Source organism: Cladophialophora yegresii, assembly GCF_000585515.1.
Source record: "Cladophialophora yegresii CBS 114405 chromosome Unknown aczIN-supercont1.3, whole genome shotgun sequence".
NCBI classification, from domain to species: domain Eukaryota; kingdom Fungi; phylum Ascomycota; class Eurotiomycetes; order Chaetothyriales; family Herpotrichiellaceae; genus Cladophialophora; species Cladophialophora yegresii.
In genome coordinates, this window is record NW_006913047.1 from 1,706,295 (window position 1) to 1,725,245 (window position 18,951).

The following is an 18,951-nucleotide window of genomic DNA, read 5'->3' on the forward strand; positions in this document are numbered from 1 at the left end:
CTGGTTATGTCCGTGGCATCTGGACTGAGACCATCGAAATGGGAGGATCGCGCTGGATGCTGCACGTTCTGTGTCGGGCTGAGAGCGGCGGTCGGCTCCTGTAGACCACGATGTGGGACACAGCTTGAGGTAGGTGATGGCAATGCCGCTTTTGCGTGGCTGGTCGAGTCTGAATGAAGGGATCTCTTGCGCTTGAGAGAAGGCGACGGAGCCGACTGCCGCGATTCGCACGTGGCACCGGCTCTGACACATAAAATGCACGGCTTCTCGATATCACACTGCGTACTTTGGTCAGCCACCCTTCAGAAGTTTGAGGAAGCAGGCATACCCTGAGCTTTTGACGGCGACATCGGTCGCATGCCCATCCATGCCTGCTGGAGCGTTGTGTATGATCCATGGGCAAGAACGAGTGCGGTGCTCAAGCGGTGCAAGAGTGGACAGCTCCGATGGGGTTGACGGACGAGGTTAACAATTCCTGGAGCTTCAGTGAGCCTTGAGCACGAGGTCACGTTCGGAGGAATCCGGCTGGGGAAGCGGACGCGGCGCTACTGTGTATGCGACTTGCGCCGAGGAAATTGCGGGGATGCGGGGTCACGTGGAGGCCCGCAACGACGCGCCCAACAACCTCGGATCCGAAGAACATTTATATCTCAACGTGCACACGACTGTACGACCAAGCCTGGCAGGAAGATTAATGCGATGCCGCGAAGGTTCCATGATTGTGCGTGCATCTAGAACCTGGTTTCAATGTAGACATGTGTCCGGTGGAGGGCAAGGCTCGATCTCTTATCCATCCACTGACACACCCACTGAGTGTCTCCTCAACAGCCTCCAGGGACCACGCAGTTCCTTGACTGCAGCTCTTGCTGCAAACAGCAGGAACACTTGGCAATACCAAGTCGCTCTACAGCATTTTCAATAAGTCTACAGGGTATATTTGAACCCTTCCAGCCCTTCGATCGGCTTCCCACCACTGTCCACCCTCTTGTTGGCCCGGTGAAACTTGAAACTCAAGGCGGCCACGATCAACACGATCAACACATTGGCGAGCAGACAAGTCAAGATACCTGGGCGATAGTTGGGGGCGTCTTGAGCTCGAAAGACTGTTGTGCCAATGATGCCGCCGATACTGCCGCCGCCGACAAGAGTGGCAGATGTCAATGCTCTTTTCCATTGACCGCGGACGTTGTTCCTGAGATACATTGTCAGCCAACCCGTATCGGTATCATACTGTAAGACGTGCCGACTTACCCCTGGTAGGTGATCAAGGCTGGACAGTTCGCATTACCTGAGAACCCCTGTCAGTCAAGAGTGCAGAGGATGCCTCGGTGGCACATCACTTACATGCTGTGGTTGCCAGGAAGACTCCGAAATACCGGACACCGTTGTTCTGAACGTATCCCAATAAGCCCAGACCGAGAATGCCTGAAAAGAGTGAGCCACTGCATGTAACCGTGAAATAGCAACCTACCCATAAGCGCATTTCCGACAACCACCGGTCCACGCACCCGCCACTTGTCGGCATAGTAAGACTCGATGAACATGACAATGGCCGCGGCCACATAAGGAGGTGCCGTGAGACACTGGGCGGCTGCCACGGAGAAGTTCATTCCACTGCGGAGGATGATCGGCAGGAAGTAGGCGATGGCGTACGAATTGGTTGTCGTCAGCATATAGAGCCAGGCAAATGCCCAGACCTTGCTGTCCAACGCGTTCCGGAGGTATTTGCCGACGGAGAACTCGTCAGGGAAGGTGTCTGAGCGATCTTTTTCGATGCGTGCAACAACCCAACTCGCTTCGGCCTCGTTGAGGAAGTGCCAGGATTTCGGCGAATCCTCTGGGAAGTCAACAATGATGAACCAAGCACCCACTGCGAGCACACATGTCAAGACGCCCTCCATCTGAACAAGGTCAGCATCTATGCTCGAGTACAAGCGATGTTATACTCACGATGAATATCCAACGCCAACCTGAGAGGCCCGAAAGTCCGTCCATTTGCATGAGCCCGTATGCTAAAATTCCACCAAACCCTGATGCCATACTACCAATCAAATAGAAAAGGGCATTGCGCTTTTGCAGATCGAAACGAGGGTACCACGTGCTGAGGAGATAGACACATCCCGGATAGACTAACATTTCTGTCAGCAGGCGGATCTGAAGGACATGCATGTTGCCTGCGGAGAAGGCGCTGGGAGCTGTGAGGAAGAGCCTGCTACTTACACCCCGCTTCAAGTGCGCCGAGTATGACTCGAAGGACGCACATGACCTCCCAGCTCGGTACGAAGCCGAATCCCTGTTCTAAGGTAAGGCGAGAGCTTGTTGGACGTGGTTCTTGACTTACGATCATGACGGCTCCCCAAGCGAGGACGATGGCAGCAAGGAAGTTGCGAGGTCCGAGTTTGCGGATAAAGACGACTGCGGGCGCCTGGAAAATCGTGTACGAAATGAAGAAGACAAGCGACACAATTGTATAGGCGTTGTTGTCTTTGTTCATGTTCAGACTCTTCTGCATCCTGGCCCACAGTCAGCGAACAGAAGTCACCACAGACATGCACATACCCTGCCACCGACGCGGCTCCCAAATTAGTTCTGTCAAGCAGGCTGATACAGTAGAGACATCCGAGCGTCACTGCGAGGCGCAAGTCGATCCTTCGGACGATTCTTCTCTGCTGTTTAGCAGTAAATGCGGCGCCTCCTTCTTCTGTTGAAAGCTCCTTCATGGCGGCCTCGACCTGGTCCGCTGTGACATGGTCCGCACCTTTGGTGTCCAGTGAATGAGCTGTCATGCTGACGGTGTGAAATCAGGTTGTCTGTGACGAGAGAGGATCTTGAGAACAATCTGCGAGTCCGGGGCAGGGGTCACCATCTTTAAATACATGCGGGTTGTACGGCAACGTGGGCCTGACCATGGATCTCATGATTCCACCGAGCATGTTCCTCTTAGAGACGAACCTTATGCGAACTGATTCTTCACCGGCGGCGAGTAGAACTCGATATCTAGGTACATAGTGCGAACCGCCATACCGAACTTGTGGGCAGAATCCACTGGAGCCCACCACATCCACCGGGCCTCCACCGGAGACGAATATTGACCTCCACGTGTGCCGCTTCGTCCCCGTAATCTGTGGAGTCCGGGGTGTTTCTTCAGCGCCGACGGAGGCTAGAAGCCTCGGTGCTGCACAGGATCCGCAATTTGCAGAGTTCCAAGTGTGCAACCAGGGATGACAGGTTGCGAAAGAACTGGGCGTGAGAAAAACGAGGGATCTCAGAAGACACGAGTACGCGTAGTGTGAGCTAAGCCTTCATAGGCAAGGTTCAACGGGGACGTGCCCTGACCAAGCTGTCATTGGAAGAGTTATCCGTGCTAGAGGAAGTCTAGTTCAATGAGGAAGGTATGCCTCCCGTGGGTTGGTGTTCCGCTGCGCTGCTTCCAACTTTCATGAAGAGATAGAAGAGATATATCCGGTTGGAACGACAAGGTTGGATGCTGCGCTTACCATGGGCTCGGGTCCATCTTTGGCTTTGGAGCCCATTACACAAAGTATGGACGACCCGTCTTGCGGTGCGGTGCGCGGATGTCTACGATGGCCGTGCGCTGTACGGAATATCATGTCTCATTTGTCATTCGTGGTCCACAGCTTCTCGCATGTGGTCGAGGTACCTGGCCTCCCGTCCAACCGATATTGCGGCTCCCATCCTGTTGTTCCCTGGATACGCGACCAGACCGGTCGTCCACCCAAAGCTGTTTGAGGGTCAACCGACGCTGTCACTCGCTCCATGGGCAACCATAAGGAGCCTGCGCCTATGAGGTCCGCGTATCTTGTATCGGGTGTTGGCTTGACTATCCTCGATCGGGGTTCTCACCCTCACCCATGGGGGTTGGGCTCTCAGAATTCCTCCATCATGTCCTCGTCAACATCCTCCACAGCTGCCGACCGTCCAACGCCCGTCCCGCTACTTTTCTTGTCGTCTTCTTTCAGTTTCTTCAGTTTCCTCAGGTAGTCGACGTACTCTCTGCTCACTTCGAGGCGATGTTCCGTGTCTTGGATATGCTGTAGCAGAACTTGCAAATCTTGCGCCTGAGCTGCCTGAGCCGACTCGAGTTGTGCTTCTGATTTTGCTGATGTCGATGAAGACAGAAAACGCAATGTCTGACTGCCATTGCTCCCATCTGTGATGACCGCGTTCAATGAGCCACTCGCAATCAGTGCTCCAAGGTATGCCTTCGTTTCACCCAGATTGGCAGCATCTGGTGAGGTTCTTCTAGCAACCTCCGCTATTGATAGCGCAGCAAAAGTTCGGCCCAGTCTCAGAACTGCAAACTTTCGGAAAGCTTGGTAGACCTCCACCATGAGCCCGTAGTTGTTGTCGTCTTGCCAGATGAGATTTCCCGCCTCGATTTCCGCGCGCAGCCGCTCAATATTCCCATTTTTGAAAGCCTCCGCTACACACTCGTACGGCCGTGCTAGTGCACGAATATGCTTAATGGCGTTCTGACCGACGTTCTTTGGTATCGTGGGAGTGGCTCCACGTATCAACAGTCCAACAAGCAACCATTTCTTGTACGCCTCTACCATGATTGCACTTGCCACGTTCTGGACGGCCGGTGCCGTAAGAACAACCTCCAGGAAGAGCATAGCGTCTTTATACCGCCTCAGAGCCATGTAGCACATGCTGCCCAACAAATAGTACTCAAGGTATGTCCGACTGGTGATTTGGTGCGACAGACCCGTGGCTGGGCTGAGGAACAGGTATAGTCGGTCTGAATCTGAACAGAGGTACCTGTTCGTCCTGGTGTCGGGCAGTAGTGACGGAATATGGTAGATAGGCTTGTCTAGAACCTGGGCAGCTTCGGCGTAGGCTTGAGACAGCAGACATAGCCGGACGAACGTTCGATGAGTGGAGGTGAGGGTCGAGGATGTGCTGTCTAGTCGGAGAATGAAATGATGGAGCATTTGGATAGCAGGCACATAGTTCGTGGTCTGCTCGGCGCCCAAGGACACGTAGTCGACGATTCTCAGCAGGTGGCTGCCGCAATATCGCGCTTGGATCGGATCGAACTCGAAGAGGAGATGGGCCATGTAGCGCCATAGTGCACCTTCAGGAAGGACACTCGGAGGTACCTGTCTCGGGGCAGCTTTGCCGCTTGCTGCGGAGACCTCAATGTTCGCTAGGAGGATGTACGTGTAGAGAATTGTGTGGTGCGATGAAGATAGTTCCTGGTAGTCGTCAGTATTGACCGACTCCAAGACGAGGAGAGCATACGTCTAGAGCTGATCGGGCAGATGCCAGGTCTGGCGCTGTGAGTTTGTTCAGTGCTGACACGAGTCCTTTCGCAGTCTGATCGTAGTGACCCTCAGCCTGTGGTAGAGGTGTCGAGAGGAGAGCAGCACTCTCCGCCAGGAACTGATCCATGGTCGCAGACAAGGTTGGTGGGGAACGCCAGTCGGCTCACGAGGCTGCCATGTGAGAGGATCGATCACAGTCGGGGATTCGGGACCAGCTCGCAATAGTGGTGTCGCGCCGAAGTTGTGGTTGTACCGAAGATATTATATGTTGTGCGCACACCTTCTTGCTCGGAGAGGAAGTTAGTAGCCGTCACCAGGACAGAAGTGAAGCGCAGGTGAAGGCAGATTGATTGCTCTTTCATTCAAGTCGAACTGCGGCGTCATTGAATGGGCAGCCTTGTCGGCCTTGGCATTCAGCCTTGCGGAGTACATGGAGCCTGGATCGATTGTCCACCAACCGGGGACATCATTTCTTGCTTCTGAGGCGGTTAACACACATGATACTGGGCACGAGAAGGAATTGGAATCTACAAGACAAGGTCTGACAGTTCGTTCCTTCTCCCTGCTCCAAACCTATGCTTGCCGTGGCTCAGCTCCGCGAAGCAGCGAACAATGCTTCCCATGGTGGCCTCAGACTGTATGCCCAGCATTTCAACCTTGGGAAGAATATCTCAGATCCGGTTAGAGTGATTGTGGTGGATACATGATCTCGCTCTGGGTATGATCCATGATACGTCGGAGTCATCAACAGCTTTAATCTTATCTCATCTTCTCGTAAAATCATGCTTCTTGTAACTCGACAGTGCCACCTTCTCCAAGCTGTCTCTCGACGCCTCAAGCAAAAGGAAAGGCACAGTGTTGGTCACCCTAGAAAAGGCGAACTCCCGCCCGAACCAGTCAAGACCTCCACATCCTCGAAATCCATATCCCAAGCATCTATATCCGCCCATTTGCTTTTACTCCCCCACTGCTTACTTTGTGCGTTTTCACGATCTTGCCCAGCTTCAGCAAATGCATCACTTGAGTCTGGCTCTCGTGAGACGTGATTCTCTTTGTCTCCTCCGTGCGCCGTGGTACCACGCCCTTGCCCGGGCGGGTGGGAACCACCATATGGCTTCGACGTGCGTGTGCTGAGCTTTCCATTTGTATTGAGCAACACGCTTGTAGTAGAACGCTGCTGTGAGGGAGACTTAGTTTCGCGATTCGATGTGAGTGTAGAGGGCGTCAGGATTGGCGCAGTGGTAGAAGTGGTGAGAAGATGGTTCGTACTTGTTTTTGAGGCTACTTGCTTTTGTTTGGCAGTGCCAGCAGCTTTGCCAGACTTAGGTTTAGCCTTTGTCCTTGTCCACGCGCCGCTTGGCTTGGAGAGTGGCTCTTTCCGCCTGCTCTTGCCACCATTTCTGGTGGGCAGGAAATTCGACTCGTCCCCTTCGTCTGTTGCTGCGGAGTCTGACTCTGCAGGTATATCGAAATCATTCCGATTTCGTGTCTTTTCTCGGATGGCCTTGCGGCGTTTCGACGGCATGGCGGCTTCGAGTAGCTGTTTCGTCGTGATCGTGGCGGCCGGCTTCGTAGCTTGCGTCTTCGACTTGGCCGTTGATGCAGGAGTTTTCGTCTTGGCCGGAGATGATGATGCTGAGGAACTGCTTTCGGGAGGTGCCATGATATCGTCTGCGTCACGGAGGCCTTCGCGCTGTTTTCGCCCTGATTGACGCAAGGTAGACACCGGGATTGCAGGAAGCGAGGGTTCAGGGGTATTTCGAGACCGTGGAGCAGAGGATAGTGGCGAGGTGGTTGGGATCCGGTGTCTCTCACTTTCTTTCGGAACAAGCGGATCCGAGGCACCAAACTTCCGTTTCCGTGACGAGGATGAGAGCAAGGGCGACAGAGGGTCTGAAGTCGAGATTGGGCGTTGAGGATTGGATGGATTGAAGGGAGTAGATTCATCGTCGGGTAAGAATTGCTCTTCGTCTTCAACATCGAAGCTCGAGGAGTCCTGGTCAATATTTTGCAGAATACTAGGCTGCCGTCGTCTGGGCTTCAGCGTCCCAAGAATCGAATTCTCCCGCGTCGGTGTCGGTTGTACTGGCCTTAGAGCAGATCCAAGCGGTATCACAACTGAAGATGCAACAGTTGCAGGAAGCGGTGCATCTTTCTTTGCGGCCGTGGGTTTCTTTATGATTCCGTTCATCTGAGGGGATTTCTCAACTGGCTTCTCTTGAACATGAGTACGTGATCTGCCACCGTTCGCTGCCACCAACTCTTTCCCCTTCCGCACATCCTTCGCTCCATTCCCGAGAATCTCCCTTGTCGCATCCGTCAGACTCTTCCTCCTTTGCGCCCTTGTGGGATAATTGCCTGGCTTGTCACCCTTTCCCACGGCGCCCGAAGCGTAAATTTCTTGGCTTGCGACATTCCTCCCTCTCCTCCCATTGCCTTTGACAACGAGCCTATCGCTGTCGTCGCTATCGGTCGGCCGAACGCCAATGGGTTTATGCGCAAGTTTCTTCGCTAGTTCTGCCTTGGCGGGACTGCTGCTAGGGATCTTCTTGAAGCGCGGACTGCGCGGAGTCGGCCCATTTCGGTTGAGCTGGCGACGCCGGAGGGGTGCGCGTGGCATTGCGCGGCAAGAGCTACGGAGGCAGCTCCAAAGGATCGTTGCGATCTTCTGTTGAGTGCTAAATAGGCCGCGATATTTCCTAAAGATATCTGTAAGAGTGGCGCGTCTGAGATTCGTGGACGATGTTTTGCGACGCGGTGCGGAGGTGTACGCCCGGGGATCGTCGTACTGGGCAATCACCGTGTCACCTAGATGTCCAGGTTTGGCCATGTTGTGGTTTTGTTTATGAGGTCATCTTGGCGAACTTTGCCCCACGTGCACCGCCTAAATGCCGTCCCGGCTCGACTCACCTAAAACTCAAGCTCACCTCACCTTCATCCTCACCATCGCTCTTGCTGTGAACAGATGTCTAATACCAATATGAGGCTACTGTAGAATGCCTCCACTGGCGCTCTGCCTCTTCTGCTAGAAAGACTGGCACCTACCATTACGCTGCAACTCTTGGTCTTCTTGGTGCTGGAGAGGACGGGTCGGACAGTCCAACCAAACTGATGCAATATGAACTCGTGAAATCGAGTCTTGACGTCGGCAATGAAGAGCCCGGCATGTGGTTCTTAGCGTGATATGTACGGAGCCATATGTATTGTGTACTGTGCACGGTACATGTATGCGCTCTTCATTGTCAGCCAGCCTTCTGGGTGACCTATCCGTAACTGGTGTTAGCAGAACAGCTTTCACCAATGCTGTTCATTCAAGCGCTCATGCGGACATATGCCACGGGTCCCACATAGTGATGTCGTGCCCAAAATATGTAGTATCCACCCCCAATGATGAGCACCCCCCCGTAAGCCAAGGACGACCAATTCATGGTCTGAGGTCTCGGATGTGCCATCCCTGGGAAGAAACTCATGACAAAGGTCAAGAGGAGGAAGGCAATGGAGGCTAAGTTAATGGGAAGTCCCAATGGTCCGAGGTTGAAAGCGCGGGCGAGAAGCGGTTGCTTACGGATGCGGCGAAGGGCGACGCAGGCGATTGAGACAAGGTAGGAGGAGAGTAGTGCCGCGACGCCGAGCGATAGGATCTGATTGAAGGCTACGGTCGAGCCCATGTTGATCAGAGAAAACAGGGTGGAAAATCCAATGGTAAAAATCACAGCTAGACATGCGTTAAACAACGGACGAAATCAGTAGGTGGCCAGCAACTCACCGTTGGTTGGAATCTCGATCCGATTGCCGACTTTGGCGAACCATGTATGGAATGGCAAGCCCCCGTCGCGAGCGAACGCAAACAGTTGCCGAGACGCAGTCGCCATGTTTGTCATGCCGTTTGCGATGGACGAAAGAACGAGGATGCATGACATTGCAGTAGCGCCGCCCTTCGATCCTGTAGCGTTGTAGAAGACTTGAATGAAAGGATAACGGGTCGGCGTCGCGAGGACGCTATCTAGGTCGCCCAACGTGTCTATGAGACGTTGGTACTCGTGGGCGACAGAAGAGATGCCCTCATATGCGTGGATAGGCGTCTTACAGCAAAAGGTCCTGGATGGTCCGTCAGTAACGGCTGGTAATCTAGCGATGGGCCATCTTACACAAGCATAACAAAACCCAACGCGCCGTTGACGACCGACGTCCATATCATGACTCTTGGGAGCGTCTTGGAGGCGTTCCTCAGTTCTTCGGCCATATGCACAGCAGCGTCGGCACCAAGAAAAGCAGTGGTAGGTGTGATCAAGCCGACAAGCGTTGCGAGACCGGCTGAGGGCAGTCAGCAGGACTCGGACCAGTTGACATTCTGAACATACTCGAACCCCATCCACCGCCATCTTCGAAGACAGTCCAAATCTGATGGGAGTTTCCTCGTGGACCCAGAGCCCATAGTGGGACAAGTATGCAAAGAAACCCTCCGAGGTGCAGACCGAGAACAAATCGCTCAACGAGTGGAAGATACTTTGCAAAGAAGGTGTTGAAGAAGGCGACGAAGAGTACAATTGCTATAGTGAGGAGAGTTCCATGCCATCGTTCGTAGCTGTAATTGTCGTTGTTGAGGACTATGAGCCCTTGGATCTCAGTGGCTGCGAGAAAGCATCCTATTGAAACTCCGCTTTGCCAGCCGAGGGTACAAAGCCAACCCACGACGAAGGAAAGAAGCTTCTGTTGGCTTGGCGGTGCAAATTCGGAGATCCAGTGGTATTGACCACCTGTGCCAGAGTGAGTGCGGAAGATCTCGAACAGCCATAGAGGGCAAAATGAACACACCTGCCGTAGGCGCCATGGAGGCCATCTCAGCCATGGAAATGTTGACGAGGCTGAAGAAGAAAACAACGATGATGTACATATATATCAGGCCAGCTGTACCACCATTACCGAGACCAAAGACGATGGTCCTACAGCGCTCGCCATCATTAGACGTCCAGCGAGCCCAGATCAGGACACGTGCAGACTCACCCTAGTAAAGCTTGCCATGTCTGCATCAGGATCATGGCGAAGCCGAAGATGGACAAGAACCCAAAGTTTCGCTACGGTGCTATCGTCAACCTCCCGGTTCTCTCAACGTCGACGGCACCCTGAATTACCTTAAACAGCTGTTCTTTGCCCATACGTTTCATATCTTCGACATCTCGTGCCGTCCCCAGCCTCTCACCCACAAAGACATCATCGCTATCCCTCGGCGAAACTTCCTCACCACGGGCTGCAACTTCAGCTACTTTGCTCATGTTGAGGATGGGGCCAACAACAGAAATCAAAGGCAGAGATGGGTAACAAAAGTGAATGGATGGTGCCGAAGAGCGTGATGGGAGGTGCCAACTAATGCTCCGACGCTTTCAAACCTTGGGAAGACGATGGTCATTTCGTGACCGCTTTATATGCGAATGAGGGGCTGGAGCTGCAGGCAGATGGTCTCATGCCTACTCGTACCTGTCCTGACCTAGCGGCGTGATAACAGCTCGTGACAGGGCCCAGACCGTAGGGACGGAACGGCACGCCGCCCGTTGTATGGACCTTGTAGAAGCTTGGGAGGCCGATGCTTGTCGGCAGTTGGGCGTAAAGGAGGAAAAAGAGGAAGGTGAGGACAAGGAGATTAGGCCCAATTGTCCATCGAGGAATGTTTGCCGGGCGAACCCCCGCTAGTACCAACTAGCCTCATACGGCAGGTCGGGCTTTTCTAAACCAGCAACAGACATCAATTGACCTGTACGCGTATTTCTTTCCTCTTCAAGTGAGAAGCTGGTCATGGACTGTCAGGAACTACCTCGACCTCGACCTCAACATCAGCGCCAACTTTTCCACTTCGCTACCCTCCACATTAATTCCACCGTTTCTCTTTAGGCAGACTGGAAAAGAACGCAAGAAGACCATGGGTCATCCCTGGCTGTTAGTCCGCCATCCTTCACCCAGTCTCAGCTCTCTTTCATTTGTGCTCTAGTCATGGCGACTTGATGATATAACTCGTCGCACCGCCACCGGCCGTTTCGATCAACACACCACCATAGCTGCCCTGGCTCGTGAAACATGCAGCCAACAGCTTCTGGAAATCCCCAACGACCTCTCCGCAATCTGGCGGAGTAGCCACCTCGGTCAAGGTGTTCTGAAAGATGATTGTGCCGGAAGGGTCATGGACGGCGACGCCCTCGAGCCCGTTCAGCGAGATGGCTGCATTGGGGTTTGACTGGCAGATCAGGCGATTGAACTCGTTGACGAGATCGTTCGCCTGGGCGGTGTTGACAAATCCACTGCCCTGCTGAAAGCAGGTGATTTTGTCGGTGTTGTCTGGGCTTCGCGGAGCGGAATATGGCCACCCGAGGACAAGTGTCGGGACGAGGAAAAGAGCGGGAAGGAGCACTTTGAAGGCCGGCATGTTGGCAGAACAACCAATGATGCTGGGAGGATGGTCGAAAGGATAGGACAGTTGGCGTGCTCTCGAGAAGGTGAGTGCTCTCACTCTGGTTTTCATATATGTTCTTCCAGGTGTCGAGCTTGAGGATGTCTTCCCAATATGGGAGCACCGTAGCGGGACTGGACGGCCTCGTTGGTTATTGGCTTCTGTGAAGAGCCTCACTCACGAGGCTGACCTGACCTTACGTCAGCCATTCAGGCTTCAACAACAAGGGTGGTGGACCTGTTTTCTTACAGGCGGCAATTCAGCGGCATGCGTATTCTGTCGTTTACAGAACAGCTTGATCCGAGGAAAGCTCTAAAGACTTCCTTATGGGTTTCTGCCGGTAATCGTGTCGACTTATATTTAGGTTATCCATGTCCGAAGATCTAACTACTTCACTGCCTCCCGTATTCAAGACAAAAACCTCAAACGACTTCATTGAGACTCACCGCGGGCGACAGCCGCTGATCTTACGGACGTCGTGTTCGCTGTACGCGAGTCAGTGGTGCTCTGCACGGCAAGATCCTTCTGGCCAGTGAAGAGGGGTGGACTTTTCAAACCTCCTCGCTGTGGCCACAGCAGTATACTCCCCAAACCGGCCACGCTTCCTCAACGCTTGTTTTTCCCACAATCACGTTCCGAAGAGGAAGCCAGATACCGCTTACAGCCATCTTGCTATGAGGTCTTTCAAAGCTCGTTTAAGCATGTCTCACAGAACACCGACATGTCGGAGGTTGACTTGTAATTCGGGTCAAAACATCCCAACCTCTACTGTGATCCATAACTGCTCCACCAGCTCCGTGATGTTTCTGGGTCGGAGATAGAGCAGTCCAGATCGATATACTGGTTTCAACCGATCGATCCCTCAACCCGATTTACCCGTTCTGGCTGGTGTAAAGTTCTCTCCCTCTGGAGCAAGGGCGGAATCGGACACAACCTCAACATCCGCAAATAGTGAAATGGTGGATACGAAAGTTGAACACCCACAGCATACTAGATGCATGCCATCGAGCGTCGACAATTGCGCCTTCCCAGCTTGTACTCTCGCTTTTTGTCACCCGACTGGCGATTCTGTGCCTCTAGCCATCGCCGTCCGTGACGACGATTCGCCATCCTCCCTGTTGAATCGAAAGATAAGGAGCTCGGATGACGGCCACGACAAGAGACGAGCAGAAGTAAGTAAAGCAATACGATCGGAGCTTGTGTGCACACTTGCAGTTCCTACCAACCCAGAGAACATCCGTAGACGGCGGTGCAGCTACCACGATGTGTGATGATGCCCTCATCTGGTGTGGCGGAGCGAACAGTGTGGACCACGCCTCATAAGGCTGCCTCCCCTAAGTCAACATCAGTCGCCGTTCCATCAACGCAGATGGACTATCCAGTTTGCAGCCTCCAGTCCCACGTCCGCAGCTGGCCAGCTGTGCCAGGGTCTTTGAAAGCATGGAAACCACAGATAGTACGGCGATGCCGCGAGGTTTCAGTTGATTTCGAATGCACATTTTCCGCCCTGAACTATCAGACCACACCCTCCTCCATGCCTGTTGCCTGTTGCCTGTCCTTGCCCTCCATTACCCTTTCAATTTTCGCAACCGCTTGACCCCCCCTTTATTTCCCTGACCCCGCCATGCTACCCTGCCCTATCCAACCAAATCCCCCAGCACATCCGCCGTACTCAGCACGTCGGCAAACTCGCCCTCCAAACTCGCAAGACTGACCCTCTGTACCACCTCGGCACCCACTCCGCCCTTGCCAAAACAAGCCGTCGCATCCCTCACGACCACGATCGTACCTTCGTTGTCCATCTCCATCTCTACCTGCATCTCCGCCTCTCCATTGGCCGCACCACCACCACCACCATCACCATGCGAGACGCGATCCCAATTCCGCTTCACGACGCCTAAATCCTTCGCCCACCTCACGCTCGAGGAGACGCAATGATCCGTCGCGATCCCCACAACAACAAGCTGTCCGACCTTCTTCGCCGCCAGCAGAGACTGGAGCCTCCCGCCGTCCGCGAACGCCGAGTTCGCCGTCTTGCCCAGCACGGTCTCAAAGGCCGAGGACGAGGGCTCGTCCGGCGCCGCGCACGGCATGAATTCCATGCCGTCCTTTTGCGTCCTGCCGCTCACGTGCAGCGGACTGGCGGGGTTGTTGCTCTGGTGGAACACGTGGATGATCTGGATGGGATAGTTCCCAGTCGAGTCCACGTCTGCCGCGCGGGCATGCGCGTTGGCATTGGCATTATACTCACGACATCGGCCTAGCAGGGTCGCGACGTTGCCTTCGAGCGTCGGAGTTGAGCGGTCGGTGCCGTAATAGCCGTGCGAGGTGTTGAGGCCGCGCTGGATGTCGATCAGGAGGAGGGCCGTGCGGGTGTGAGCGGCGGGGAGGAGCGAGCGTCGGCGGTCGCTGTTGTTGGCAGAATCCACGACCAGCAGCGGGCCGGGAAAGGCTGGCGCGTTGGAGGTTTGGCATGTCGTGGTGGTCGTCTGCTCTTGTCGTGGGTGCGCTTGTGATGAGGAAGAAGGAGGAGGAGGCAACCACATGATGACATCGGCTGGATCGGTCTTGCTGGCCGTGCTGTGGGGTTGGACGAGGCGGGAGATGTCCATATTGGTCCTTGGTGTAGCTATCTGTTTGGTGGCGAGTCAATGCCCTGTAGCAGTTGAAGGCTTCGTGGGATTACTTTGTTTCTTGTGTTCCGAGGCTCACTGAATGTCGTGTAATCTGTATAGTCAATCAATCGAAAGTAGAATAACCATTTTATATACTCGTCAGGTTCAAGGTACATTGCTCAAGAAACGGAGATATGCTTCTGCCTGCAACGCTGGAAACATTTCGAAATCCACCAATGAGGAAAATCAGAGGAGAATGCGAATGCCGATGTTTCAGAGCGCGCTGCAAAGACGCCTTCTACATACAGAAACTGAAGCCATGTTCTAACGACCTAAGATTGAATCGTAAATGCTTGAGTGGTGCGTTACCGAAGAATTAGTGCCGAAACTTCAGAGCTGAACCCAGCTGAAGAAGCTTGACTGAGCCTAAAGTCAGCCTCATTCTGGCCGCGCACTCAGCTAGGCCATGGAAAGACAGTTGTACACATTTCCAGTACAGCCATTGTTGGCTCACTTGATATTGTCCTCTTCGGCACTATATGTGGCCTGCGAGTCAGGAGCTGCCAGTAGCATAGTCTCGGTTCGAGGGCGGAAAGGCCACCTCTCGTACGCCAATGCAATCTCAACAAACATATCTGCGGGTAGAGCTCTCAACCTCAATTGCGTCAAACCATACCATCCTCCCATGGTAGGATCATGTATGCCATGGATTGTCTTGAGGAAATCTTCGACACCGGCATCGTGGACCAGCATTTTCGCCGCCTGGGGTATTGAATATGAGAGGCAATTGGAGAGTGTGGCCATGACGTGTCGGAAGCACACCATCTTGTCGTGCGTATCGAGCTTCGTCAGCAGGTTGGAGTGTGGGACCACGTCCAAGAGGGCCATGTGTCGGCTTGATGGCTCAAACTCGCCGTCACGCACGATTAGGGGATTTGTTTCCCGTCGAGACCAGAAAAGTATAGGTGGCGACATGTCGGCAGCTCGGCAGTCGTCAAGAGCTTTCTGAGCCCAGATCCTATTTGTCTCAAACATGGCTTGTATTTTCTGGTGATTCTCATCGCCACGGCGTCGAAGCTGTTGTTCAAGAGCCGGGTCGAGGGGTTGACCATGGGCATCCTGCACAGCAGCCTTCCAATCGCTAATCAGCTGCCTTCCCTCATTGACGACCTCGACTGCTCTCATATGCGTCCTATGTTTGGTACTGGCTTCTCTCAGGTAGGCTGCCCATTGTCTTTGCAATGGAGTTTTATAGCGCATTTCACCAGGTATCCGTCCATGGGCATGAGTGCGATAGAAGGCCGGCTCTTCCTTCTTCAGGCGCTCTAATATCCGAAGGAAATCAGGGATCCAGAGTGCATCGGTTGAGAAGGGCAAGTTCTTGAGATTGTGCGGCGTGGGGTTAATGCTACGGAGATCTGGGGCAGGCGGCTTATCCTGTCTCGACTTTGGTATCTGAAGGGCAGGATTCTCTCTTGTGCGGGCATTTATGGCAGCATGCTCTTCCAGCTCGAGTTCAGGCCATCTTCTGTACCTGGTGGTACCAAAGCCTCCGGGAACACCGGCGACCTCGGTGATGTCTGCCATTGCTTCGAGTATGATTGTTTGCTTGAAACGACGATAGACGGTCCGCGGAACAAATGGTTCCTTACCCATCTCCTCAGGGATCCATGCCAATATCCGAATCAGACCATAACGGAAGAGACTGCGGCCAGCCTGATTTGAGAAGAGGGAGAAAAACAAATCGTCAAAGAACTTCTTGCCAAGAGAGCCGAAGTAAGCGCCTTGGGATACTCTCCGGCTAGAGAAATTGACCGTCATCAACAGCGACTCATTGAATTCGGGGAGTTTTCCCGGTGAAGCAGCTTTCCCCGTGGCATATTCGGAGAGGAGTCCCTTCTCAGAATCAAACGCTTCCTCAAGGTTGGTAGCATGTCGATACCTTGACCCGGCGCCGTGGAGCAGAGGCCCTAGGCTATCTGTGTATTGTTTCAACTCAGGTTCGACAAGGACGTGTCGTCGCGGTTGGAGGATCTGGTGCAGGGCCTTGGACCAGAGGCCCATACCAGGATTTATGTCGATCACATCGCACGTCGAGGGAGGGGGGAGACTAGGACGTAGTCTCTTGAGAACGTCGTCTAAAAGAAGGTCAACCAAGGAGTAGCGCACGCAACAGAGTCGACTCACTACATAGGCTCTGACTGGTTATCTCATAGCGGCCAGGAGCGCGCCGAGGAGTCCTCTTTGCAACAGTAGATGCATGCCGGACACAAAGTCGACAGACCATACGCAAAAGAAGCGAGCAAACAGGCTGGCCTGGCCAGGGAGGACACGGACAGATGGAAGAGGAGGAATGGTAAGTGGTGGATTCGAAGAATTAAGCCTGCAAAAGCGCAGGCGCGCCGTCGGGAATTGACAGGCACAGCCGCGAACACCTACTGAACTCGGTTTAGGCGGCTGCTGTTGGCTCCTTAGGCCCGCCCCGCCGATCGGTATCTGAATCGGCCATCCCATTGCCCATCATTGTCCATCGCGTCCCCCACGGCCACCCCCGCATTGTGGTGCTGAAGCTCGACTCATGATCCCTTCATCCATGCTTCTCCATAGTCACAGCTGTGGTTAAGCTGTGCTCGTGTGACAGACTCTGTTTGCTTCTTTTCCACACTCATTCTGCTGGAGGACTTCTGCTTGACGCATATAGCACTCGTTTGGCAAGAAAATGGCAACAGACACGTCTACATCGTCCAGTATGGCAGCTTCTGCTCCCGAACTCTCGCACCAGCAGCGTTTCTTCCAATTCTTCCAACACGAGATCACAGCCTTGCAGGAACAGATGGACCGACTCGCAGATACAGCGTTGATTGGTGGCGAGCGCACTGATGCAATGGACCACTGTCTCGCCGGCATAACTCGCCTGTCTGCTGAGCTAAAAGACGCAGCAGGATACCTGCCGCCGTACGATCAGAGGACCTATGGTGAAGCCGTCAAAGCTCTGCAAGAGAAACTTGAAGAGACCAGGAGATCCCATGCTCCAAAGCCCAAGTTCTCGTTCAAGTCAAAAAGCCCCTCAGCTCTGTCGTTGAGTGACGCTGCAGAGCTGGCCGCCCAGAAACGCAAAGTGGGAGGACCTGGGTTCGCGTCCCCGTCAACGAATACCTCCTTCGCAAACACCCCGAGCTACATCAATACACCTGCCAATGAAGTCGAGCAAGATGAACAGAAGACTATAGAGGAGAAGGAAGCCGAAGAGAGCGCCGAGCGAGCGACTCAGGCCTCGGTCAACACAGAAACAAAACTACAACCGCCGCCCGCAGATCCAGCAAAGAACATCGACCGGCCGTCCTTGACCACAACGACGACCTCTACCGCGATATCCAATCAATCCAACACCCATATCATCCTCCCTTCGTTTGCGAAAAACGCCCGCACGCCCTGTTCCCTCTCGAAGCTCTCTAGATGTGTAGTCGATCTCTCCGTTCCCACGACAGCAAATTCTCCATTTGCGTCCATAACAATCACGTCTGTCACCTCTTCATTGCTGCTATGTGGCTCAGTCTCCGGCCCCGCGCACATCACTGGGGTGAAGAACTCCGTACTGGTGATCAAATGCCGCCAGTTCCGCATGCACGACTGCGAAAACGTGGATGTCTATCTACACTGCACAAGTCGACCTATCATTGAAGACTGCAAGGGCATCCGCTTTGCGGAATTGCCAAAATTCCATGTGAGTGCGAGCACGACTCAGCCTAGGTATCTGTTACTGACTTTGTCTTCATAGAGTGATCTCATCTCCGCCTTGCAAGAAGACCCTACCGCTGTGCCGAATCAATGGAACCAGATCGACGACTTCAAACACCTAGACGCCTCGAGACCATCTCCAAACTGGTCGTTACTTCCTGCTGAGAACAGCGTCCCTGACGAGTCGTGGCGTGAGATTGTGCCCGGCGGACCCGGGTGGAGCGTGAGCGATATACTGAAAGCCGTGCACATTGCCGTCGCCAAGAGCTAAAGCGAACCATAGAAGTGGTGATGCCGGACTCGCTCATTTTCGCCATGGCCGCTGCAACCGCCTCGCGGTTAGACTCTGGCTCATCCGATTCGCAAGCTCGAACGCGTCGTCACGAAGAAAGTCCGACCCGAACTGCGCACCATATGAATTCAACTCGCGTGCGATCCCACAGATCGCTCTCAGGTCATACTTCCCGGAAAGATCTGTCAGAATTACATGGCCGTGCCACGTCAGTTGGCCCGCGGCATGTATGACACCCCAGGCCAAGCTCCCGAGAACCTGAGGAGGCTCTCTTGCACACACATACACACACACAATGGCCTTGTAATTTAGTGAGCTAGCAAGTCAACAGTGCCAACTTGATGGATCAGGACCATCACGATTACCGCGACCAGACTGCAGCTCAACACCGCCTCAGCAGCCGTAGGAAAGTGAAAGCACGATGCAGTATTGGGCAGGACCACAAGGGATGGATATCCGAAGTACAGGGCAATCAACAGAACAGACATCCATACATCCATACATCCATACATCCATACATCCATACATCCATACATCCATACATCCATACATCCATACATCCATACATCCATACATCCA

At 53.7% G+C, this 18,951-nt stretch overlaps 8 protein-coding genes across 8 annotated transcripts; 1 reads left to right on the plus strand and 7 right to left on the minus strand.

The window, feature by feature from the left end:
* Positions 1–924: 924 nt before the first annotated feature.
* A1O7_04331 (uncharacterized protein) lies at positions 925–2,786 on the minus strand (the record flags this gene model as incomplete). Its single annotated transcript, XM_007758342.1, has 8 exons — positions 925–1,192; positions 1,252–1,288; positions 1,345–1,425; positions 1,472–1,901; positions 1,951–2,129; positions 2,221–2,293; positions 2,342–2,513; positions 2,560–2,786. 8 exons carry the CDS (start codon positions 2,784–2,786, stop codon positions 925–927), a joined length of 1,467 nt encoding a protein of 488 aa, XP_007756532.1.
* A 1,101-nt stretch (positions 2,787–3,887) lies between these two features.
* On the minus strand, positions 3,888–5,415 carry A1O7_04332 (uncharacterized protein; the record flags this gene model as incomplete). The annotated part of the gene is made up of 2 exons (XM_007758343.1): positions 3,888–5,219; positions 5,266–5,415. The coding sequence occupies 2 exons, from the start codon at positions 5,413–5,415 to the stop codon at positions 3,888–3,890; spliced, it is 1,482 nt and encodes a 493-aa protein (XP_007756533.1).
* An 889-nt stretch (positions 5,416–6,304) lies between these two features.
* Positions 6,305–7,908, minus strand: A1O7_04333 (uncharacterized protein; the record flags this gene model as incomplete). Its single annotated transcript, XM_007758344.1, has 2 exons — positions 6,305–6,465; positions 6,558–7,908. 2 exons carry the CDS (start codon positions 7,906–7,908, stop codon positions 6,305–6,307), a joined length of 1,512 nt encoding a protein of 503 aa, XP_007756534.1.
* A 691-nt stretch (positions 7,909–8,599) lies between these two features.
* On the minus strand, positions 8,600–10,561 carry A1O7_04334 (uncharacterized protein; the record flags this gene model as incomplete). Its single annotated transcript, XM_007758345.1, has 8 exons — positions 8,600–9,003; positions 9,055–9,309; positions 9,376–9,386; positions 9,437–9,602; positions 9,650–10,045; positions 10,104–10,231; positions 10,293–10,363; positions 10,421–10,561. 8 exons carry the CDS (start codon positions 10,559–10,561, stop codon positions 8,600–8,602), a joined length of 1,572 nt encoding a protein of 523 aa, XP_007756535.1.
* A 710-nt stretch (positions 10,562–11,271) lies between these two features.
* A1O7_04335 (uncharacterized protein) lies at positions 11,272–11,703 on the minus strand (the record flags this gene model as incomplete). Its single annotated transcript, XM_007758346.1, has 1 exon — positions 11,272–11,703. One exon carries the CDS (start codon positions 11,701–11,703, stop codon positions 11,272–11,274), a length of 432 nt encoding a protein of 143 aa, XP_007756536.1.
* A 1,661-nt stretch (positions 11,704–13,364) lies between these two features.
* Positions 13,365–14,339, minus strand: A1O7_04336 (uncharacterized protein; the record flags this gene model as incomplete). The annotated part of the gene is made up of 1 exon (XM_007758347.1): positions 13,365–14,339. One exon carries the CDS (start codon positions 14,337–14,339, stop codon positions 13,365–13,367), a length of 975 nt encoding a protein of 324 aa, XP_007756537.1.
* A 513-nt stretch (positions 14,340–14,852) lies between these two features.
* Positions 14,853–16,406, minus strand: A1O7_04337 (uncharacterized protein; the record flags this gene model as incomplete). Its single annotated transcript, XM_007758348.1, has 1 exon — positions 14,853–16,406. The coding sequence occupies one exon, from the start codon at positions 16,404–16,406 to the stop codon at positions 14,853–14,855; it is 1,554 nt and encodes a 517-aa protein (XP_007756538.1).
* Positions 16,407–17,091: 685 nt separating this feature from the next.
* A1O7_04338 (uncharacterized protein) lies at positions 17,092–18,351 on the plus strand (the record flags this gene model as incomplete). The annotated part of the gene is made up of 2 exons (XM_007758349.1): positions 17,092–18,066; positions 18,121–18,351. 2 exons carry the CDS (start codon positions 17,092–17,094, stop codon positions 18,349–18,351), a joined length of 1,206 nt encoding a protein of 401 aa, XP_007756539.1.
* Positions 18,352–18,951: the final 600 nt, after the last annotated feature.